Source organism: Bombus terrestris, chromosome 12 (genome assembly GCF_910591885.1).
Source record: "Bombus terrestris chromosome 12, iyBomTerr1.2, whole genome shotgun sequence".
NCBI lineage: Eukaryota > Metazoa > Arthropoda > Insecta > Hymenoptera > Apidae > Bombus > Bombus terrestris.
In genome coordinates, this window is record NC_063280.1 from 4,359,582 (window position 1) to 4,385,212 (window position 25,631).

The following is a 25,631-nucleotide window of genomic DNA, read 5'->3' on the forward strand; positions in this document are numbered from 1 at the left end:
GCGGTCTTTCGTAGTGAACTTAATCGTTAAGGCAGAATTATTTATAGTACACTATTCACGCTATGTATTTGTGATCTTCCAAGATACATAGGGTATTATTACGATTTCGCTTTATTTTTTCAATTTCATCGTTTAAATTTTAATTTCTTAAATTTAAGTTATTAATATCAAATTAGCTCAAATAATATTTAATAAATTTCAACGATCATTTTATCAATCTTGATATTATTAAAATTTTCTTTAGTTTTTATTATTAATTTATGCTCTTTAATTAGTTCTTATTATTAAAAATGTTCTATAATCAGTAACATTATTAAAATTTTTATAAAAAATTTTTCGTAGATGTAGTTCAATTGAAAATTAATAATCTGCAATTCAAATCTGCTACAATAGGTTCTTTTCTTTTATAAGATTTTCAAATACATAGTTAAGATATAGTGAGTAGCCTTCCTCCTTTCTTGTTTAAGGTTCAAGTACATTTCCCATTAACATTTAGCCTTATATCATGTATCGTCACGTACTGAACTGTAAAACGAGTACGAGAAACATTTCTTTCAAGTTGAGGACACAACAAATGTTTGTGTTGAAACGTGAATCACGTGCCAAATTGTAGGATAAATGAAGGTGTATTACACACAACGCTCGTGATACCGATACACGAGCGATTATATAGGCTTACCTTAATTTAAGAACCGTTTATTACGATACGATCATCCCGATTCCAAGCCTTATTGGGCATAATTAAACAGTTATTTAACTTAAACACTTAATTCCATCTCTATCGAAAAAAATAAATTTCTATACATCTTTATATGAGACAAAATTTCAACTTTTCTCCTTTCGAATATATTCATTTATTTTTTACATACAATCGATATATGTATAGAGGTTTTAACAGTCATTTGCATGTTTTAAAACTAATTTTTTGTCATGTTTGTTCGCTCAAATAAAATTATAGAGTTCACGTGAAGTTCACACTTCAAGTTTAATCGTTTAAGTATCTAAAAATGATGTTTATCGCCATTAATATTTGTTATTGCTAAACTAACGAATTTGTAATCATCGAATATCGTAATATGTCGTATACATTACTGGTGTATTTTCATTTTTGGATTTTGCACGCCATTCTTAACCTGCTATTAAATTAAAAAAAAATTTGTTTCGGAATTATTTTATAGCATAATTTTTATTTTTCAATACCAATAATCAAAATTAACAAGGAACTTAAAACGTTAATGCATACTACGCGCAAAGCGGAGGATTCGAATACTTCCGCTTTTTAATACGCGAAAATAAGGACAATCACGCGATGAAAAGCTCTGTTTCTTTTTTCAATGCAACTTGAAATCGCGTGATTTTTGTCTGATTTTTTGTATTGTGGATTAATCTTTCGATTTATTGGTAGCAACTCATGAAAACACGTAATATGAGATTCTTATTAATCTTGGGAATAGTAATTCACGCCAGGGTCATTTCGTTCCCCTGTGCAATAGTTATGAGCAAGGATGACGAAATTCAAAGTTTTAAGTTAACAAACATGATTTCTTTCTCGTTGCTCGTAACTATTGCTCTATTAAGTGTATTTCTACCGATTACAGAGATTGACGTGATGATTATTGTAAAAAAATTAAAAGCTCAAAGTGCCGAATAAAGGAGATATGCATATATGTATATAATCGAAGATCATCCATTTAATTTCCTTTATCCATTATGTTTATCCGTTTAAATTGATTATTATTAATTAACATCGTTCATGTAACAATTATGTTTGCAATGGAATATAAAAATATCTTGTACTTCGTACACGTCAAACGGCAATACTCGTCTAATTACAATAGAACTCTATTTATAACTGACTTAGAAACAATAATATAAATGAAAATGTTCGTTTTATTGAAACAGATAATATTCATCATTAAAGAAGTACATTAAATCGGAAAGAATTCTAGTTAATCAAACAATAACTAAAATTTCATTCCAATAAATAGGGTTCTATTGTATGTTCGCGTACATTACACAATATGTACTCTTTTTGCTTACATTATATACTTTGAATATAAGATACAATTGAGATTAATATAATACTCAAGTATAATACGTGATAATAAAATATTAATATTAATGAATTCGACGAAAAAATATAACAATTATATGTTACTTAAAAAAAAAGTAATAATAAATAATTATAAAAATGAAAAAGACGTACATTTTTTAGCATGAGTGACGATTAAGGTATATACGTATTTGTAGCTTGTGTTTATGCAATTTTAAATCTTTATAAAATCAATCACAATTTAATTTGAAGAATGTATGAATTTTAAGATGAGTATGAAGTGTAAAATGCTACTCGAATTATTAACTAGGAAAACGCAGAACACCGACAAGATATATTTATCGTTCAATATTTATACATTCAGAACATTTTTCAGGCAATCAAGACATACATATTTAACTTCATATGTTGTAATATTTGGTTCTTTATTTAATATGTCATATTGTTTGCCAGTTAATATATAGCATTTGATTCAACTTAATTCTGCAAATAAATGATAGTTATAGATAATAAATGAAAGTTAATGATTTCATTAACTCCTCCAATTTACAACAAATTATGCTGAATTTTATGAAGATTTAAATCGTTAAAACTGTATAAACGCAAATTACAAATATTACATATAAAATTGTGGTGCTCATTTATATGTATTTGCATATAGTCTTCAGAAACAAAACTTTTCGAACAATAAGGACATACATATGTAAATTGATAAGTTGTAACACTTGGTTGATTTGCCAGTTGGAAAACAGCATTCGATTCGGAAAATTGAACTAAATCCTGTAAAAACAAAATTAGAAAATATATTGTATTGTGATGTATTAATGATTTAATTTGGATATTTTCCTTAAGCAGGAAATATATCTGCCACTTATAATAAATCGAATAATATTGGGTTCACTGAGGTTTAGATTAAAGTTTTTTTTATAGGAGATAAAAATCATTGTACATTATATGTATTTCTATGTTCTTATATATATTTTTGTGTCTAGAGAATATTGGTAAAAATCATTAAATACTATCTCAAAGCGAGCGGAATCTATAAAAATTTCTTATTTAAAGAATTAATTGCAAATATTAACTATAATTATCAATATACTTGTGGTTGATACAAGTATGGTGTATTTATAATTGTCACTGGTTCATTGTATACCTGTTGTTGATATATTTGTTGCTGCGCTGGTTGTTGCAGGATTCCTATTGTGGGTATATTCTGAACAGTAGGTGTAGTTTGATTGATCACTATTGACATTCCACCACTGCTAAGATTTGGTTTTGTATAATAAATAGGGGAGGTATTTCCTGTTATTGGATGATTAGTTATTATTGGTTGATTTTGTTTAAGCATTTGATTACTATTATTTGAAGTGCCCGCAGCAAGATAAGAATATTGATCACAGACAGATGAAGACGCATAGTTAATCCCTGGTTGCTTCATAGTAGTTTGTTGACATCGTTTGGGATTTGGATTGTTTTGAATAGTATTAATTGTGGGTATTGTTTGTGAATTATCAAATTTGTTAACGTTTTGCGCCTGGGTATTACTTTGCAAATATTGCTTCTTACAAGCTGAATGATTACCTGGTAAATTGTGCATTAAGAATTCTGCAGAATTACTTGAAACAGAATCGCAATGATTACGCTTATGTATAGTATGACTTGAATTCTTTTTTGCGGAAGAAGACTTTTGTTTATTTTCATTGGTAGAACAGGATGCTACATATGTTCTCTGTACATTCGGTATATTAGCAGTATGTGCTATTACTTTGGTAGGTTTCAAAATACTAAAACGTGGCATAGCTGTGGTTGTTCGAACGAAATTGCAAGCTGGTAAGTTTTTATGATATGCTGATTTTACATTTTCCAGAGAAGATGAGTGTTCATTTTGATTTGTATTTATTTGGAATTGCTGTGGTTGTTGATTATTTGTAGTATTAGATTTCATAGCTGGATTCTTAATCACTAATTTTATATTGCCTGAATTAGATGAAGATAATAGTAATGTATTTGAATTTGTATTAGGAACAATTGTTAATTTTTTATTAGCAATAAATTTGTTTATTTCAGATTGTTTTGAAACTAATCCTTTTTCTGTAGTTTTGTGTTCATTATTTTTATTCGAAGCATGGTGACTTTTGAAGTGCTTGGCTAATTCATTAGCATTTTCAACAGCACAATTGCTAAGTTCACATAAATTTGCAGAACCTGTAAGCTCTGCAAGAGTCTTCACTCTTAAGAACCCTTGTTTTGGTCTTGGTGGACTTTGTTTCTCTGATGTTTCTTTTGTTAAAATTGTTGATTCTTCTTGATTTATAATTGAAGCTCTGTCATGAACTTCAACATTTTGTGTACTTTCTATATCTTTTGTGATTGATTGGTCACTTGTCTTTTTTTTTATATCTAGTACATTATTATGATTACTAACATTATTTGAAACCGATATTGTTTGCAAAATATTTGTAGACTTAATGTTTGAATTAGATATTTGAGGATTTATGTTTTTAGCAGTGAAAAGAGAATCTGTAACATTTTGAATTTTAGATTTTGCAACATTTTGTGAAGATACTTGGACATTTACATTTGTTACCAATGCATTAGCTTTATTATTCTCCGACATGACACAAGTTTGATTGATAGAAGATTTATCTAATGTAAGATTAGATGTAGTCTGTCTTTCCTTACTTCCTTCTTCTTTTAATCCTTCATTACATTCTTCTGATTGTTTTGTCAAGTCTATTATTAATTCATGCTCAGAATCATCTTCATTTCCTTCTAATATCTTGATTAATTCATCCCTACCTTTGTCTATACTAGATTCTATTGAACAAATTTCGCTTGTCTTTTCCATTGTTTGAGTCTCCATTTGTAATGATTCATCCATCCGCTTTTCAATAGTCAATTCAGCCAACTTTTCAAAATTGGAAGCATGATCTGTCTCTGATACTGTTGCAGAGCTGTCTTGATTTGTAACTTGACTAATCTTAGAACCTATCTGTTGGTTGTTTGTGTTATGAATAATAGCATGCTCCTGCATACTTTGAGGAGAATCAAAACCAATATTACAAAATTTACAACTGAGTTTTGTTTCTTCATAATTTACTACACAGGACACTATATCATTATGTCTTTTAGCATGGTCTATGAAGGAATTTAAACTGTTGTAATATATTTTACTACAATGCGAACAAGTAAAATATACATGAGTTGTATTATGTTTCAACCAATGATCCTCAAAGTCATCTAAACTTTTAGTCATTGCCGTGCAGACACTGCAAATAAATATCATATTTCCAGCCGTGAATGATGTACAAATAAATCGAGGTTCTGTACTCAAATTATGTTTATCTTTCATATGTTTATAAAATTCTGTTTTTTTGTTAATAAAAATATCATCGCATAAACTACAAGTCATCCTTATTGCGAGATATGTATTAGAGTTTCCTGCAATAGATGCATCTTGAACTGACTTAAATTTTCTACATTCTGAAATATGATTCTTTAAATCATCTTGAGTAATAAAGGGCAGTTTACAATTATAACAGACATGTTCTGCTACTTCAATGTATTTTTCTACACATGTACTCAAAGTCATTGCATTTTGTGTAGAAGAATTCTCTATCTTTCTCAGCTTTGAGTTTATTATGGAATCTTTTGGAAATGATTTCTCACTAGCCATCCAAAAAGAATCTCTGGAATGCTTTGACCAATGGATATAAAAGAGGCTTCCTATTCCCAGAAATATAACCTTGCAAATGTTGCATCGAAAATCCATTGTACAATCTTTTTTAAAACGAGCATGTATTTCTAAATGATGACGCACATCTTGAACTGAACTAAATATCATACCACAGGTAGCACAAAATAAATTTGGAGAACGACCACTAGTTAAGTGGTTTTGATTACATTTTACATATTCGGGAAGACGATAATGGGTTTCGAAACATTTCATACTTCTAAATAGCACCCTGCAAGTGTGACAAAGAAGAACTATTTCGATTTGCAAACAATTTTCATTAGTTCCTGGTTTATTATGACATTCGCATACTGTGAAAGATTTTTTATTACCATCTTTTTTCGATTTTGCTGGCAAACATAATTCTATATCTTGCGAATAGTTTTCTTTCATAGTAATAGATTCTGTATCTCTAATTTCTGAATCTTCTGTAATTAGTAGTTTATTTGGTTTCTGTATAAGCAACGTTTCTTCCTTATCATTAACTTTCTGAGTCCTTTCAATTATATTATTCGCAGTATTTACAGTGCTATTTACATTTTTAATACTGTTAGCTGTTTGTTCAGTTTTAGTTTGTTTATATTTTTCTGTTCCATTTAATTTTTGTTTTGCGAGTTTATATGCTTGTTGCAATTCTCTCTCTGTATGTAAGAAGATATGAGCTGCCAGATCATCCATTGCTTCAAAAGGTTTTGAACAAATACTACACTTATTTGAATTATTAATACGCTTAATCCTCTTTTTCCTCTTTTCTTTACTCAGTGAGCTTTTTGTTATAGCATTTTTTTTCTTTTGTTGTCCATTATCTTTCTTGGTTACATATTGTGATGCTGTATGTTCTCCACTCTTGTGCTCACTTGACACTTGTGATGATTCTGATATCCTTGCTTTTGAGGATTGAGATATCATGTCCTGAGATTTTTTAGGTGATATATTGGAAGTTTTCAATGAATTTGCTAAACTATTATTTTGCTTTTGTGTATGTGTAATTAGGTGTTGTTGTAAATCAGCATAATCTTCAAAACAAAGATCACAAACAATACATTTATAACCAAGATTATCTCTAAGTCTCTTATGTTTTTTAGGAGATACTATGGAAGAATAAGAAGTTGAAGCACTTTTCTTTGTAGCTATTTTAGTAGTTGTAACATTTATAGTTTTTCCACATGTTTTAGGTGCAAATGTATGTTTCTCTGACTCGTGTTTTTTATTTTTCTTTAAAAGATGCAATTTGAAATTAGTAACACCAGATGTATCAACTCCCACTTGTTCTTGAGATCTTGCATCAATAACCAATTTCATAGAATTCTCCTTAGGTGAAGAAATCTTTGGTATCTTTTTCTTTGAGGAGAACGTTTTATCAGTAGATTTGTCTATATTATCAATGTTTTCTACCACATTTGATAATTCAGAAGTTTTATTAGTAGATTCTTGTGAAGAATATAATAATGTAGATTCAATAGTAGGGGTTGGAACAATCAATTTCTGCTTTGCATTACTAATAGTATTCTGTGCAAACCTTTCTTTAGAACTGTTTTCAAAAATTTTTGTTAAATTATGACAAACTTTTTGAATTTTTGAACTCCTCTCTTGTTGTAGCTTTGCATTTCTGATTAAATTTGGAGATAATTTTTCTGAAGAATTTGATAATAATTTAATTGTGCTTTGTGTTCTTTTCTTATTTGTATAAACATCTTTATTTGGAATGCTATCAATACTTGAGCTTGAAACATGTTTTGTAACATCTGTAGATTTCTCAATGTTAACATTAGAATCTTTTGAAAAGATTGAAGTAAATGATGCATTATTTATAGATTTTTCGTTACTATTTTGAAGTTTTGAAGAATTTAAATTCACGTAAGAATTCGTAAATCTTTCCGTCATTTTCTCAATTTCATTTGCTGAATATGTAGTATTGGAGTCTTTCAGAGCATCAAATTTTACTAAAAAAACTTTTAATTCTTTAACCAATTTATATCTTTGTGTAAAATTTCTATCGGAAGGAAATGATTCTTGTATTTGTTCTTCAATCTTTTTGTTTTCTATAATTGGTTTCTCTATAGCATCTTCATTCTTTCCTTTTACAGAAGTACCATTTTCTATAATACATTCAAGATTTAATTTTGAAGGCACACAACTGGGAGTATTATCTTCTTTAGTACTTTCATCATCATCATCATCAGGATCACATAGCGCAAATATACGGTCTAATATATTTGGTCTTTGTGGTGCTTGAAACAATGAATTTTTATCTGTACATCTTTTCTTAATAATATTGTATTTGTCATTTACTAGGTTAATTCTGCTTATTTTTTCTGGTGAATTTCTCCTCAACCTCTTTAATTTATTCGAAATTATTCTTGCATTGCTCTTATTGTAACAATTGTTATCATCTGTATGAGAATTATATATAATTCTATGTCTCCTTTCATTAGTATTTCTAGAATTTCCAGTATTAGAATCAAAATCAGAATTAGATTTAAAATCAGAATTAGTATTAGAATTTGAATCTAAATCTGAATCTGAATCTGCACATTTATTCAATTGTAGAGTCTCATTTGCATGAGACCTAATTGCTATTGTCTCAGTTATAAGATTTTGTTGATATTTATCTGTATCGATATTTACAGATGATAATTTTAGTTGTTCTGGTGCAGATATACTTAATTCAGTTTGAGTTTCTTCTGTTTGAATACTTGTCTCACATCTTGTTTGGACACTTGTTTCACATCTTGTTTGAATATTTGTTTTGCATTCAGATTGAATATTTGTTCCACATTCTGTTTGAATAATTGTTTCACATTCTTTAATCGGAGTTACTCTTGCAAATGACTGTGCTATTTTATTGATTACTTCATCTATTCTTTGTAATTTTATATGTGGTTGTTTAACATCTTCTAATAAATTTTTTGTAAAATTCTTGTTTTCAATCTCTGCTTTCTTGGAAAATAACATATTTTGAGGTTCAACTTCATTTTCAGAATTACATAAGCAGGATAACTGCTTCTGTTTGGACTTTTTCTTTCTTTTATAGAATCTTGTTTGTGGTATCCTTCGTTTAAATTTTTTTCTCTGTGTTAATATATTTTTTGCTTGAGATTGATGCAAGTCTTTTTTACACCATTGTTTTATCTCTGATACTGATAATTTTGTAACATTCACAATAACTGGCTTACACAATAATTTACACAAATCCTCTAATGTATCTCCTCTTTTTAACAATTGTTTCAACCTATTACTTCTTGTTCTTTTCCTGAATATATAACAACTAGTATCTTGGATTTTTTTTGCATTAGAACTTTTAGGTTTTGGCTTTGGTAATGGTAATGACATGTTAATTACTTGCTCTGAGTAATTATCAACCGAATGATGTGAAGAAGATAATTCTTCATTAGAAATTTCCATTGCTGTAAAACATAACCAATTTAATGTAAAACTTGATTAGTGTGTTTAAGAAATAAGTTATAATATTACACGAATTAAAAATTATTAACATACCTTTATACACTGAAGATAAAAACCTTGCTTTTAATATATTTTACTACATAATTTATAGATAAATTATTTTTGCTATAACAATAGGAAGTATCTTCTTTCATACAAGGTTATAATAATAATCTTCTTAAAATAACTTGTTTTATACACATTTTTTATTTGTAGAAATGAAATTCTTGATCTGCGTCTATGAATCAGGCACACAGTAAATAAAATGCTGTGTATAAAAATCAGTTTATTTTAACCCTTCCGCTGCGAAGCGTTCAGAAACGAATTACTCTCTGAGCAGTCGGCGTGAAAATAGGAGATTGACCGCACGGATACACGTACATAACTCCGCACTTGCATCCACAAAGAATATAAAAATGCATAAAATTTGATACATAAATTTATATAATATAAATGTTTGTCCACAAAAATTCAATCAGAAAATACAGAGAATTCAAACTACAACGAAAAAATGCATTTTACATTATTTTAACCACTTATAAAACGTTAGTTATAAATGAATCTTACCTGATCCAAAATTGCCATTAATTTCATTTTCAATAACAATTTTATATCCGTGTTTGGTTAGCCTCACATAGAGATATTCAAACCTGAATTTGAAATTTTCCCACACTTTTAATTACGTAATGCAATTTTTTATTCCATATCAAGTGTTTCTATTTAATACATCACTATTAACAAGGTGACTAATGATGTAAATAATGTGTCTTATTGTTTCTTATTAGATTCTAGCCCCCTCGCGAAAGAAACATTCAATTCGAACAGACTTAAGCAATACATACATATATTCTATCTATTATACAAATGATGTATAAGCATTTGAAAAATTGATATGTATAGTCTGTTCAATGGGACGAGGTAGTAAATGTAAAAACTTAATTACTGTAGCTGCAAGTATTGGTTGCTGACTAGTGTCACTCGTTTCATTGGGCAAACCGTACCACGGTCATATACATATACAAACCCTGAAACTTCTATGGTGAGAGATATCATGATTATGTAGCGATTTGTATTTAATGAAAATAGTAGGTGCCAAATACTATAATTTTGTGTCCCCTAAAGTGATATTTAACCATAGATAGGATTGTTTATGCATAGATAAAGTATGCCTATTTATAAAGCATTATAAAAATTATACAAAATTTACTGGATTATTTCCACCACGTGTTACTTTGTTGAAATTATTTCGACTATTAGACATCAACGTCCTCTGTGTGGTGGGTAATACAAGAAATTTCGAATTTCGGGACCTGTGTAGTATTCTGGCTAATAGAAATCAAGTCAAGGAAAATTATGAAGTGGTCACAAACACGATCATTAATACAAATAGGTCTTGACACTTGTCGAAAGCATAGAAAAGACCGTCCAAAAGTTGAGTTACAAAAATCAACATAAAAGATAAAAAGGTTCAAGTTCTGCGTGCGTGACATACTATGAATGCTCAGACAGAGACACTCAACTCATATCTCACAAGAACTTTGTTATCTTCCATATTGATTTTTTATGACTCAATTTTCGAACGGTTTTCCCTAGCTAGTATCGAGATCGGCTTATAAAATTTAGGAAATTCTGAGACACTACAAAGTAGAAAACTATTATTCCGAAAATTGAAAAATCTGAAATATATATGTTGTTAGATTGAGCAAATATATTTGTTACCAATTAACACGGTTGTGTCAACACAGATGGACAATTTAGCGTAAGTTACTGCTGAGAAGCTTTATTTAAATCGGAGAGGAAATTTCCTCTTTGCTACGTATTTTCTACGAAGTCAACCTTGATAATCATAATTCACTAGCGATGCGACTACTAGCCAATGGTTGAGGTGTCACATGATTAGTTGTGTTTACCCTCCACTTCTCTTAACTCGACTTGTTGGACAGAATGTCTCATATCTTTTGTTATGTCACATGTTTACATGTTGTATATACATATATCTCCATGTGCACATGCACATAAGTAGATAGGTTACAGCCGTTACGGGCTTACAGGCTTCAAGAGGGACATTTATACAGACCTTTCTTCTGAATACTGAACGCGCAGCAGACCTACAGTTCTCTGCATTAAAAAAACAATGTTGAGAATTCTGATGAATTTATCGGTGATTGAACTAGAAATTTCTTTTGCTCATTGAAATACATAACGAAACATGGGAAATTACGTGAGAAAAATTGCATCGATGTCAAATAATGCAGTGCACTCCGTATACCGTGGTCGTAAGCGAAAGTGCATCGAGGAAGATGATTTTGATTCTGAATCGGATTACATCGATCGGACGCTTCAAACACCGAAAAAGTACGAGAATCTTGTAGTAAATAATCTTAGCTTTATATTAGTTAATTACCCATAGCTATTATAAGATTCGATTGTCAATGCTATTAAACAATATTTGCATCATCGATAAAAAAAGCTTCTTAGTATTGTATCTAACAATGTTATATTGTCAACTGATTACTAAACTGTCCTTCATTTAAATGGTTTGATACATATATATCGTAATTAATGCAATATTTTTAATTCTTACAGAAGGAAATTGCTGACAACAGCACAATACATTTACAAAACCTTGTTCCAAGAAGAAAAAGGAAGTGATATAACTGTGCTCATGTTGGGCAAAGCATGGAGGTTGCATAAAGTTTATATTAGTCAGGTAATGTCATTATTTTAATGTATCATATAAGTACATATATTTAATTTTTATGTTAAAATTTTATATATTACTTGCTTTTACAGAGTCCGTATTTTGCAAGTATGTTTTCAGGATCTTGGAGAGAAGCAAATGAGACAGTTATAAGTGTAGAGATTGCTGATCCTAACATTACATTGGATTGTAAATAATTCTTTATTTTTTATTCAAATTTCTTTTATTCTAATAATTAAAAGTAAGATTTATATTTCTTAATTTTATATATTTTCAGCTCTTTTGACAGTCTTTGGTTCCTTTTACCAGGATGAAGTCAGTTTAGAACCGAAAGAGGTCATACCAATTTTGGCTACCTCTACATTATTTCAATTACAAGGATTAATTGACCAATGTACAGATATTATGGTAGAGACAACGAATATAAAAACAGTCGTTCCTTATTATAATGCTGCTGTATCTTATGGTGTGCCAGTTGTAAAAACTGCAGCAAAACGGTGGTTAGAAGTAAATCTCTTAGGATATGGATGGTTACATCCTACCTTTTTAAAAGAAATTACACCTGATTTGATGATTGAATTAATTGCTAGTCCTGATTTAATTGCTATGCAAACAGAATTTTGCATATACATGATGTTACGTGTATGGTGAGTAGTGACACACTAAGATAAGAAATGCATTTAAACAGAATTTATATAATTATAAACTGTATTTCAGGCTATTTGTTCATGTACATAATAAAGAGGAAACACTTCAAATTGATGAATATTTTAGAAATCATAAATGGACAAAACCATTCCTTACAACAGAAGAAGGCAAAGAATTTGCAGCACCTTTTAAAGCCCTGAGAATGAAATATCTTTTACTTCACGATCAAGATGTAAAGATTTTATATAGTGACAACTTAATACCACATGAGTGGTTACATAATGCATATAAAGAACAATGGTTACATTTACTAAGAATAGATGCGAATAAAGATCGAGGGTAAGTTACAAAAGTTTTACTTTTTCTAAATGTATCCTTGATCTATGCTTAGGAAGATGGACATAGTAAAGAGTCTCAAATATGTGCCTCCTTTTTCCTTCCTTTTTTACAACCAGCTTTGTGGACAGAACTTTCACTCTAAAAAACCTACTCCCATGTTTATTCTACTTTAGGTATCTGTGACAATTATTTTATTTACATAGTATAATACTGAAATATTTAATGAGCAGAAACAGCTGTAAAAACTTTCTATTTAACTATTTAAGACCAAAACAAATGAGTGAAGAAGAGTTTGCTCGTGAATGTTTCCGTTGTGGAAGGTGCATTGAAAAAGCTGGCGAGCATATTTGGAGATGGACAGCATTTCATTTTGGATTAGATTTGGTGGTGTGCTTGGATAGTACTACTTTGAGGATTAAGAGAAATCATAGATTAGATACAGATCATATAAAAGTTAATCATAGCAAGCACAAAATAATTTTAAAGTTAGTATTTTTTTAATTATAACTTCTCAAATGATAGATTTAATGATAGATCTTATTTAGATTAGAATTTTTAAAAAATATTTAATTTCCAGAGTAACTCTAATTTCATTGGACGAACAACGTCAAGTAAAACACATTCAGAGTTCGGGTATGCTTAGGTTGTCACTCCATAAGAACGAAGAAGTAAGTAGCACTTATGAATTTTTTAATCTTAAGAAACTATTCAAGTTGCTAAAAAGACTGAGTTTATGTTTTAGAAACAAGTGATGTCTCTGGATAAACAACTTACTTATCCTTTATATGTATCAGTCAACATGCAAGTAGTTACTCCATTTGTATCAAAGGAAGAGAAAAAATCAGCTGATATAATTACCTTCTCGGATACTTAGCATACTGAACATTCAACGTTTTCGAAACATTCGAACTGAATCCGACGTACGCTTACCTCGGATAACAAACCGGCTGTTCCAATTTATAATACTTGAGTACGATTAAGTGCTTTACATTTTGTTACTCACCCACGTGACTTTTATATTGTGGATACGCTAATTTCTGATTAAAATTTTTATAAATTCAAGTGCTTCTAGTCGACTAAATGAAATTACGATGTTAGTATATGTATACGAAGAAAGTTTCATTCTTCTGTTTTGTACTTTCCAGATATATTATAATTCAGATACTTATCTTTTCTTATGTGAAATTGCACTTATTACTTATAAAAAAATATTAAGACTATTATTAAAAAATGTAGCTTAATTTTCAGGTGATGTCAATCATGAGAATTTTATTTTTACTAATTTCAAGTAATTAAATGTTAAATTTTCTGAAAAGAAAATTGTCATACGAAATACCACAGTATTAGATATTTGTTTCACACTGGCACTTACGCATTTATATATTTATATGCCATGATGACACTAGTAACAAAATAGGCTAATTTTCCAATTGATAATTTTATACATTCATAGTAAAAATAAAGATGTAATTGTGTAAGTTAATTCATAAACACACTGATAGAGTACCTCTGTGTCTTCCGGACAGTTATCGAAACATCGACCTTCGTGCCTTATGAATGCCAATTTAAAAGTAAAAGTGAATATTACTATAAACAAATGGAAATATTGTTTTTATTGCTAACAGAAGTTTTTATACAAAATTTTTTACTATTTGAAAGCTATTACTGCAGTGTTAAGAACATTTCCGATCTAAAAGATAGGTAAATAATGTTCCTTCAGTTTTGCAAATAATCTATATGTGTATGGTGCTATTATCTAATATGCGCGAAATTTTACTTTTTACTTATTATTATTATCCCTTATTATATATTACAGAGATTATTACATAAAAACTACTTAGTTCAGCATTCAAGATTTTTTTACATTTAATATGCATTATTTGCTTTAGGTTAACTTCTCGATACGGGAAAATATGATGTGTTTTATATAGCATCATCAAATATTATAATTTATTACTTACCTTTTTTAGCGAATCACACATATAATTTTGTGATTGCTTAATTACTTTGTTATAGCAACGATAAATTTTGAAAGTATATGAATGTACAACAATTTATATAAAATCGTATTGCGCGATAAGGCAGTTTCTTTGTCTTATTAATTAATTATAAACGAAGGTCATATAAGTCAATGATACATCACGAAAGAAAATATCATTTATTTCTGTATATTAACATTGGAATCGTCAATTAATAAATTAATTAACTTGCAAGGTTTCCGATATATGAAGTATAATTTTGATTCCGTCTCTTTGGTTTTTTTCGTAACCATTCAACACTTTATTGGCAGAATATTTTCTGTACATAGTGATGGATGTGTATAATGCAATATTAATAGAATATGATTATGCCGAAATAGTACAATTAACATTGTCTTGACAATAGTAATGGTAGTTGACCTAGTACGTTTTATTAATTAAATGTATTCATAATATTAACATAAAATATTCAAATCGGTGATACCATTTAAACGATGTATTTTTCTGTTCTTTTCTCTTTTGTTTACTTTTTTCGATATGCTTGTATAAGGGAGGCAGTGTCGCCAGTAGTTTTATTTCATTGTGAAATATGATGAATGATTATCGGCGAATGATATGTATGAAAATTAATTAAAACGTATTATGCAAGTAGTTACCCGGAAAAACAGTTTCGTTACATTCCGCTCGATGTTAGATGAAATTTCTATAATGTACCACAGGCACACTAGAAGGAAAAAAGACACTAAGAAAAAATGTTATTAATGTTTATCTTTATTCATTGTAGAACGTGACAGTTTCCTATGGTCATCGTTGATCACGATACATTTAGAGAAGTATAGCGAGAAAAGATTTCATTCATGTTTTGCCTGTAGACACATCACAAAATACATATATACTCGCGCATTTCTTTGTTTATTATGGTTACCGCTATTATTTTTTTTTCTGTGATAGACTGTATCAGTTTTACATGCACTAAGTTAGAGCAATTCGCGACAAACTTCTAATCTTTCGAATCAGACTCTGAAATTGTCTAAACAACTATGTGATTATATTATCTTTTGTATCACATCTACATTCGAATCTTAAGTAAAAATAAAAAAGCCTACAGCATCACTAGGCATTTTTAAGATATAATGTTCAACTTTTAATTTTCTAAAAGAACCAATCAATCGACTAGTCTATGTAATTGAGCGGAACATAACGAAATACATATGTATATATTTCTAACTGTCCTTATCATTTATTCTGTCCTTTATCTGTGGCTGTCTGTCTTGTTCTTATCTATTGCTCCAGGTCTATCAATGAAATCAATGAAAAGACATGCATTTGTCGTGTATTATGTATATCGGATGTAAGAAAAAGAAATAGAATCGTCGTAGAGTACAGAATTAAATTTTCCAGTGAAAATTCTTCTGGCAATTCTTTTGAGACAATTTGCGATTTGTATGAAGATACTACAAAGTACATGTAAGTACTTTCAAGCAAATATATAGTAAAACCATGTTTTCGTGCTGTTTTATCTGTCAACCGCAGTCCAAAATGAAACGAAATCGAAACCATGATTATCAAGCCTATTTGTACCCGAAGTCTATATTTGCTACTATTTTCGAATACTTTTCCGTCTCTTAAGATGTCAAAATGTTCGTCGTCGTTTCTTCATGTCCTTTCTACTAAGGTCATCTGTATTTTACTTTGACCAGTACTCAATAATAACAAGAAAAACATGAATTAATAATAGCAATAATACGATAATATTAATAACGATGGTGATGATATTGATTAGTTTAGTAACATTAGTTAGTAGTAGCAGTTAATAGCTGTAGTACTGATGGTGCTGGTAGTAATTAGCAACCGTACTAATAATGTAACCATGGTGATGATATGACACAGTGACAACAGCGGTAGCGGGGATTAATTACATACGTACTGCGGTGAGACATATGTGTGTTCGTTTTTATTATATTTTTATTATTCTTTTTCGTTTGTTTCTTTCAATAAGCGTTCTACTTTACCCTCTACTTTCTCCATAGACGATAGTTTCTACATTTTCATTACAGTTTTCGTTTACGACTTTTGTATTTTTCCTGTGTTATTTTTTGGTTTTCTGTCCATGCTCTTTTTTTGTTTTAATTTACTGATTTCTTATTAGTTGACTACGGTTGAAGAAGTAGCAACGTTTCACTTCTTAATCGAACTATAATATCATAACATCTTTTAATAATTTTTTAGCGTTTCTTTGACGCGAATTGTATACGTATACACGCACACACACACACACGCAGTCGCGTGTACACACAACGAACGCGCATTTACCATACACGCACACATACGCACATCAATATATATTTCTTTTTCTTTGTTTCGCGAGCCTCCGCTACCGTCTATCGTTTTACACAGCATTTTATTGCAAAAATCAGCGGAATACGGGTCACAATCATAATGCCGGATTCTACTTATTTATTTTATCTTCGTTTAAACGAAGTGTAAAATAAATTATTCGTCGAAGATATGTCTTTCTATTTTGTTTGTTTCTTATTTTTTAAATTATTCCCGCATACTCATGTCGTATCTTACAAATTTGCGTACGGTGCCAGGCATTCATGAAAGCAACCCGATGTTACTTCTCTAAAAATAAGCTGTAATATTCTTCTTGCGTGCAATTCCATTTCTGTTTCTCTTCCAATAAAATATAATACATATTTGTATATATATGTATATATATATTATATATATTCTTTGAGGAATCCTTTTCCAGGTATTGTAATTAGTTCTTTTCCATCTCTTACTTACTACGCTTACGCGAGATATCTTGGGTGGTTTCACGTGCGGAGGCCGTGTGTATGTTTTTATTTTTTCCCATTGAAATCTTCCTGAAGTGTACTACTGAAGTACGCTCTCGCGTATCTGGCAGTTTGTATCACCGTTAGAACTACTCTCTTGTAATTTGTCTACTTTTGCGAAATTCGTTCGAATCCTGGGACAGTACATATATAATATATATCTCTATATGTACCATGCTTTCGATTGAGCGACTCTTTTTAAAAATATTAACAACAGAGGAGCAATATTAATTACATTTCACCTCGTTAACAACCTCCGGCTCTCATGCCTCATTAGGACTTGTTGTAAACGTAAAAAAATTCAACTTTACAATTTTAACGAAACTAACGAAACATTTAGTTTCCGAAACTGAAACTTTTGTTTGAATTCCATCAATTATTCTCAATCCCTCTTTCCTTAATAGAATCTAAAATCGATCGCAATCTAACCTGTACGCGCTTCAATTATGAACGAGCAGGCAAAGAACGTGTTGTTCCGGATTCGAACGGTTTTTTCTATTGAATCGTTGATTCAGTTTTTAGGCGTTAAGTGTTATCCGCTGGTGGCTGAATAGTTTAGGCTATGGAGAAGTGCGGCGAGGTTAAGACAGGTATTGCAAACGGATACGAAAGGAGAAAACTCGGCATCGCCAGAATAACCATCAACAAGGATGTCAACGGCAGTAAGAAGGACGGTGTGTGGCTTTCGGCCGAGTTACAGAGATCACCGGTGCAAGCGCAGTAGACTGCGTGAACGTCGTGAGTGCCTGATCTTACTAAGCAATCGCCATTGTCTCTCGCATCCGTTATGTATCCGCAATCTCTGACAACCCTGGTCTTCCCGTACACTGGAAATTCATCAAAGTCAGAACATTATAATGAGCGTTCATAATTTTTCAATAGATAGCTAAATGTCAAATGATTAACTCGCTAGGAAATTAAACAGCCACAAAGATAAATCATTTATTTAAGAGGCTGCAGATCCGTGAAAATCATAACTATATTTGGCAATTTTTAGAGGAAAAATCATAAAATAAATTGAAAAATTGTTGAAATTTATTTATTGTAAATACCTTGAGGAATGCAATCGTATTTTTGCAATAAAATAACTGCACTACAACGATAAGAATTTTTGAGGTGATCATCTAATCAACGTACATAATTACGAGCACATATGGTTAATTACGGTATATTCGGTACGCATAATTACGGTTCCACACCTATAAGCATTAAAGAAATACATCTGAATCTTTCGAAATATTTATTTTTTTAGAAATGGTGAATATTTAAAAAAACATCTGGTTTCTAATCACGAAGGTATTGTGTGATAATGTCGATAACAAAGTAAGTTTTTAATGTGTAGGAAAATCCTTCAAAAATTGCCAAAGTTATCTATATTATTCATACTCCCAAGTGAACTTTAACATGTACCTACTGAAATTCTTTGGAAGCTTGATTTCTTTGGTAATTGTATGTATCTTTATTTATGTATATGACGATCAGATCTACATATTCCACAGAGAATGAGAACAACTTCAGCAAAGTTCTACGTTGAGGATACAGGTGACATCTTTTAATATCATACACGTGCGCACATTCGCGAAAAATATGGATCTTGTGAGAGGATTATGTAAGTGCTATTTGAAAAAATCACAGGCAGCCTCGTGAATATTCTGCTTAACTGGTATTGTGAATCTGAAGGGGATGCTACACATGTATCTTTTCTACTTTGATGCTAGAGATCTAATAACTTTTGGAGTTCGGTTGCCGCAATGCAGTCAGCTATTTGCCCTTATCCGATAACAAATATCAATGAAAATTTTAATGGTCTGTCACGGAATGTATGAATATTTTGTTGTATTTTCAGGCACGAAAATTTATACAGTAATTTTACCAAAGTAAACAGTATTATGCATGTAACAGGCAATTACTAATTATATCACATGGTACCTTTTTGACTGATCTTTCGACAAAGAGTCGGCGCCAGGCTGCTCAGATGGTTCAAGCGGGGTCGAAAGCTGCAGTTCACCGTTCCAAGACTGTACGGATTGAATGGATCGCCGCACCTTGGATCGTATGCGCTGTTGCATTTGTAGCATATTATTGCTTCTCCTGAAAAATGAATTTTACATCAAACACCAAGCAAAAATGGAGATATTCTATCTAATATTAATATTTAAATCCAACTTATACCATAAGAATTTTTTATAAATAATTATATAGACATTGATTGAATTTTAGAATAATTGAAAAAAAATAATGGATGAAAGAAATTAAGAGGAAAGAATTCTTTTATAAATCACAATAAACTGGATTTTTGTTTCGTAATTATATGCTAAAATATCAGGCTATTCTATTGATTAGAATAGGATAAGTCAGGATTCAGAAGAACTGCTGAAATCATTTTAGAGGTTGTAGCTCCTTTCGTACTACTCTTATTACATGTTGCAACTTACTCAAAACTGGGCCACTAATGTGCAGGTGCTTGTTGCGATACATGTATGCAATTAATCTGTTAGTGTCTATTAAAAGCTTTAGAATATAAATAAACATGCAAAAGGACTGTCAATAATTGTTTTCAATTGAAATAGATCATCGTAAAACAATGAACAGATGCAATAAATTGAAAAAAGTTATTTATTCTTTATTAAGAATTATGAATTATCCTGAAGATTAAGATTCAGGATAAACGTTGATGAGTATTTTTCATGAGTATCTAATGTTTCATAATGATTCCACATTGTAAGGTAATTTCGTTGACCGGTTAATGCAAATTTAATTTCTTCTAGGAATGGCCATTTTGCTTGGAATTCAAGACGCTTCGTTTACAAAATTCTGGTGATTCGCTACGGCCCTGCCGCGTTGTGACGTCACCACGCAACCCCATTCACCCTCCCAACAAGTCTGGTTACAGCACCAGCTGATATCGAGCAGGAAGACTCCGACCAATGCGCGCGATGACCTACTGATACACACACAGCAAAATAGGTCTAACGATAGAAGAATAAATGTTGCAAATTTTAGCAATAGAAATTTATTTGGAAACGGCATATTTGACGGTTATAATTTTTTAAACTTTCACTTTTGCAACATCGAAACGTTACATTTTAATGAATTGTTTAACAGAAAAATTAAAAAACACTCTTACTTATATAATTGTCTGAAAGGTTTTCTATACATATTTCTTATTTTGTTAACAGAATCTGTTAAAGAGAAGAGTATCGATTATGGTTTAATGGATTATGCGTAATTTGGTAAAAGAAAATGTTTTGTTATTAATTAAAAAATAAAATTGTGTAAACGAGATTTTACATTCCCTTTTGATTAGCCGAATTTACCCCGAGAGCGCAGGAAAATATAGATGAGGTGGCTCGGTACCGTGACCTTGAGTAAGTTCTGCAGGGCGTTTTACTGACTCGCGCCGTTCTAGCTTTCAATGGCAAGTTCCGCACTGTTAAAACACCAAATTCTTTTGCTATTTGATTCACTAATAATGGAGGATGCTCTATAAAAGACTCATTTAATTAATAACCATCAATACTGCCTGTGACTATCAAATAATTTTTAACGTTATTTTAACAAAAAAGCCCAATTTTTTTGTAAATTTTCACACAACTGCTAAAAGTCATTCAAGCATGAAATAGGCATTACAGGTACGGTCGGTTGCACCATGGTCGCAAGAAGACAAAATCCCTCGGCGGTTCGATTAAAGAGGACAAGCTGATGTATCATGTTATTGTCAAATTAAAGAAGCCTCCGTATTAACAAAGCAAATAATAACTTTGACTTGCAAGTACAAGGCGTGAAAACATTGATCAGAATTGTGTGTGCACAGAAGATTCTTCAATGACATTTGAAACCACACGAGACGTTCGATCAGCAGTAAATAGGACAGGACAGCTGGGGTAAACGGTAGGGGTAAGTCGCGTGAGGAACCAACAAGCGCTGCGTGACATTGCAGGTCCTTATGTAATCGACAGGAATTGAAACGGAGGGATCGGCCCAGATGTTTCTCTCTCGTTGACATAAAAACATGCATAATAAGAAGGAACAGGGAAGAACATTGACTGAGATGATGGTTCGCTTATAACTAAAGGATTTACTGATTTAGCATTTGATACTTTAAATTAGAAAACTTAAAGCTATTTGTAAAGATTATTTTTAAGTCAATAAAATCTGTTTTTTTTTTTTATATTGTTTGAAGTAAATGTGTATCCGTGTTTTTCAATAATTTTAGGCACCAAAATAACTGAATATTTAGTTAATCTACGTGGACATTTGGAAGATATGACGTTAGTCTGCTGACTATTAGGATTTATTTAAGTAGGTCGTCAGATTCATTTGAAGATGCGAACAACACTTACTGATGTACAGTTTGTATAAGCATGACGAGACAATCCAAATTTTATAAAAAATTTATCAATAAGGCAAGGTTAACGTGAGGAACGTCCCCTTGGTCACGGCACCACGCGGTGCAGGGAGAATAGAATTCGAAGGAGAGTGTGAGAGAATGCAGCGGGAGGGAGGGGAGAAAGTGGGTCGCTCGATAACCCTCGCGGGGGCCAGGTTCTATGAACCAAAATTCTAAATTTCAACAAATTGCATCAGCTAACAGATGATAATCATTTTTCTTGGAAAGAAAATGATCGAGTAAACAATTAAGAAATAACTTAGAGATAAGTGGAGTCTCGTCGGTACTTTCTCCAGTTTGGTTCTGTCCGCGATACAGAAACAACCCAATTCAATTAGTAACTTTAAGTTTGACCAGTTACAAAATTGTACCTTTAAGATTAGCGTCTAACGATTGAAGCGAACTACACGCAACAACGCTTTGCTTACGTCACATCACAATTTTGTATTTTCAACATTACTTCCGATTCAGGCTTTTACAAAGACGTATTATAATTTTTAAGAGTATTTTTACTTTATACAGTTGATGTGATGCGAACGTTTTATCCACGTTAAGCTGTTTCTATCGAAGAGTTTTCATTCTTAAAATTTTCTATTCTGTCACCGATTTTCTTCGTCGTTTCTATCAACACGAATGTATTATAGTAATTATTCCACAAACGTTGATTGTGCATTAAACATACAAATAATCACTTATTCCGAAAAGTCGATACATTTGTATCGCACTGCCACAGCGCTTTAAACTTCTGCGAAAGTCGCTCTCTTTAATGGGCCGACCTCCAGACCAGTTATTTCTTTTGTTCCGAGAAATACACCCAGTTTACTAAGTATGTAAATCGACTTCTTATTTGGTCTTTTTGCAGTTACCATAAAATCTATATGAAAAGCGAAAAATTATACTTTTCTGAGAAAATGATTATTTCTGATCATTCAGTATACGTTCCCGAAGTTTCTGTCCGATTTTAATCATTTCTTCTACTAAAAATACATCGTCCTGCAATCTCATTTTTTCTTCTTGCGTGTGTGATACAGAATTGTATCCTCGACTACCGGTAAATTGTTTCCTTACCGCGCGATTTACTTTTATAACGAGATTCAATTTAGAAATTGAGTACGATCGGTTCCAGACGAGCATCGGAGAAGTACCACAAGTGCTACCATTGTACGAGTTCTCTGACAAACATCTGGAACACCATAATCCTCTATAGAACAGGAATGTCCTCTACAAAGTTATCTTACTTCATACTAATTGCCCTCATTTACATTAGTTATATGTATCCACAGCCTATGATATAATCCATCGAAGTATCCATCTATAATATGAAGGACAAAGTTTTTGAAAACTGCCGACAGTTTACATCGATACGATTGGAAAGAAGATAGCTACCGAGCTGATAAAAAAGACGTGACTGAAAAGTTGCAAGGACTGCGGCCGATAAAAGCTCGATCGTACCTTTTATGTAACATCGAAATCAATATCTCATTTGTTCCGGCGTCTTTCTTTTCGTAGCTCAAACGACTTCTGCTTCCAAGAAGAAACTTTAGCCGATTTGTAACGATTCCCCGCTTGGAAGAATTTGCCATCGTCACGTGAAACGCGTGCAGAACTAATGATGCACTGTGATATGTCCTCCTATTATGTATGTAGCTGGTCTTTCCGTTGATCACTGCATTGCGCAGCAACGTACGTGACTCTTTTAAAAAACTCGATCTTGTTCAATTGCTCTACGAATTTATAAGATAATGAGAAGTTTTCTTTTTAACTGACTTCCGTCTTTCCATATATGAGTTACGAAACATTACGTAAAAGAAGTTTGAATTTTCTGTTAAAAGACTTGCTTAACTTTGTTCCAACGAAATATTATGTTACGTGAAAATAGACAAAAAAATAATCGCCGATTGGGACTAATAAAAACATATATCTTTCAGGCATGCAGTTCGCGTGCGCCGATTCAGAAGGAGAACTTACGATAAGAAGTAAAGAATTTTCATAGATCGATTGTAAATCTACTGGTTCAATAAGAAAGTAGGCCGTTAAATTAGCATGTATTTTGTCATCTTATATATTACTATAATTTCTTAATAGTTGCGCAAACGTAGCTTCGTATATACGAAATTCTATGCATTCTATAGATTGATCATCGACAATCGTTTCAGGATAAACGAATATTGAGATGAGATCAGTGGTGATTGAAAGGGAGCGCGAAAAATTGGACTCACCGTGATGGATAGTCGACAGCAGAACCACGAGGACGAGGGTGACAATCGGCGCGAGACGGTTTGCAATCATGATCACGATCACCGGACCATGTGTTTCAGGCTAATCACGTTGCAGTCAGTCACTTCGGACGTGTTGCCTCCACCCTCGCTGCATGGAAAGTTCGCACGCGGCAGGTCTGATTATAATTGTGTTAATATTTATATAAATTTTCTGTAACTTGTAGAGCCTTCTCGAAAAACGAACAGTGTTTGAAAGATATCGAGGACGAGTGAGAAGAATTTATTAGATGGCAGTGTTCGATAGACAGGTCCTGTCTGTGATGTCTCTTTCTCCGTTCTCACGTCCGAAATGACTGAACAAACGTGTACGAACCTTCTGATTTCTTGCGTGGTGCACCGTACGTGATCGCGGACGCGTCGCGTCTGACGAGGGTCAGACGAGTTTCCGTCGGCTATGCGGCAGATCTGCCCCCTCTGGTTTTTCCATGCGCTTTACGTCCACTCACCGTTCACCACCGTACCCCACCAGTACTGGAACCAATTTTTCTTATCAAGGTAATAATAACTTTCTCATTACTGTTTTTCTTAAAATACACCTGAATATTTTTTTTTAGGTATTTTTCAAAATATTACAAAATATGTTCTCTTTATATTTGAAATTTACATAGAATTTATATCAATCAAAATTTAATATTTAATCGATTCTTAAAAAGAAAATTTCAAAGTATGTGACATAGAGTAAAAGTATAGTAAAATTAATCATGATCTTTTAATCATCATTTTGAGAAGATAATAAGCGTATCTGGGTTAAGATTGTGTGTTTAAGGGTGAAATTTATCGTTCATCTTTCAGGAGGGAAAAATGTTACTTTGTTGAAATTTTTGAATTGAGAAATAGTTGTATCGCATTTTGAATCATTAATTTTCTACAATATGAATAATTTATATTATAGTATTCTAGTTATTTTTATTAAACTCTAAAATTATATAACAACGAATTCCAGTACTAGCAAATGTAGTTTTTTCTATGCAGATCATGTAAAACTATTCCTGAAGTTGTATTCGCATGTAAAATACTAACCTGGTAAACTCAACCTATGTCCAGACTACAAATTGTAGTTCGGCAAGTAGTGAAGACCACTTATAATCATACACAGCCTGCAGTAGTATATAGACAATATAATCAGACATTGAAGACGCTTATGAAATGAAGATTTTAGCTTCTATTCTTTAATAAAAGGCACATATGCACATATAGAAATATTCTAATAGAAATTTTTTTATTA

General features: G+C 31.4%; 3 protein-coding genes and 1 long non-coding RNA gene across 6 annotated transcripts; 2 read left to right on the forward strand and 2 right to left on the reverse strand.

Annotated features, from left to right (window-relative positions):
• Positions 1 to 830: 830 nt before the first annotated feature.
• LOC100644186 lies at positions 831 to 10,197 on the reverse strand. Its single transcript, XM_003399499.4, has 4 exons — positions 9,798 to 10,197; positions 9,285 to 9,728; positions 3,207 to 9,193; positions 831 to 2,833 (listed from the first exon to the last, which is right to left on the reverse strand). Exons 3-4 carry the CDS (start codon positions 9,189 to 9,191, stop codon positions 2,600 to 2,602), a joined length of 6,219 nt encoding a protein of 2,072 aa, XP_003399547.4. The 5' UTR covers positions 9,192 to 9,193; positions 9,285 to 9,728; positions 9,798 to 10,197; the 3' UTR covers positions 831 to 2,599.
• On the forward strand, positions 10,140 to 17,296 carry LOC100644304 (protein germ cell-less). Of its 3 annotated transcripts, none has more exons than XM_012314622.3 (9): positions 10,140 to 10,269; positions 11,282 to 11,585; positions 11,817 to 11,940; positions 12,024 to 12,120; positions 12,209 to 12,578; positions 12,649 to 12,918; positions 13,185 to 13,403; positions 13,496 to 13,586; positions 13,661 to 17,296. In XM_012314622.3, the coding sequence occupies exons 2-9, from the start codon at positions 11,440 to 11,442 to the stop codon at positions 13,790 to 13,792; spliced, it is 1,449 nt and encodes a 482-aa protein (XP_012170012.1). In that variant the 5' UTR covers positions 10,140 to 10,269; positions 11,282 to 11,439; the 3' UTR covers positions 13,793 to 17,296. The 3 variants fall into 3 exon arrangements, with proteins under 3 accessions (XP_012170012.1, XP_012170014.1, XP_012170011.1); XM_012314621.3 differs by lacking the exon at positions 10,140 to 10,269 and adding an exon at positions 10,542 to 10,989; XM_012314624.3 differs by lacking the exon at positions 11,282 to 11,585 and having other exon boundaries at positions 10,190 to 10,269.
• Positions 16,845 to 24,793, reverse strand: LOC100644414. Its single transcript, XM_003399501.3, has 3 exons — positions 24,347 to 24,793; positions 19,667 to 19,828; positions 16,845 to 18,564 (listed from the first exon to the last, which is right to left on the reverse strand). Exons 1-3 carry the CDS (start codon positions 24,414 to 24,416, stop codon positions 18,293 to 18,295), a joined length of 504 nt encoding a protein of 167 aa, XP_003399549.1. The 5' UTR covers positions 24,417 to 24,793; the 3' UTR covers positions 16,845 to 18,292.
• On the forward strand, positions 23,512 to 24,696 carry LOC125386127. Its single transcript, XR_007226003.1, has 2 exons — positions 23,512 to 23,810; positions 24,056 to 24,696. It is a non-coding gene; the product is annotated as an uncharacterized LOC125386127 (long non-coding RNA).
• Positions 24,794 to 25,631: the final 838 nt, after the last annotated feature.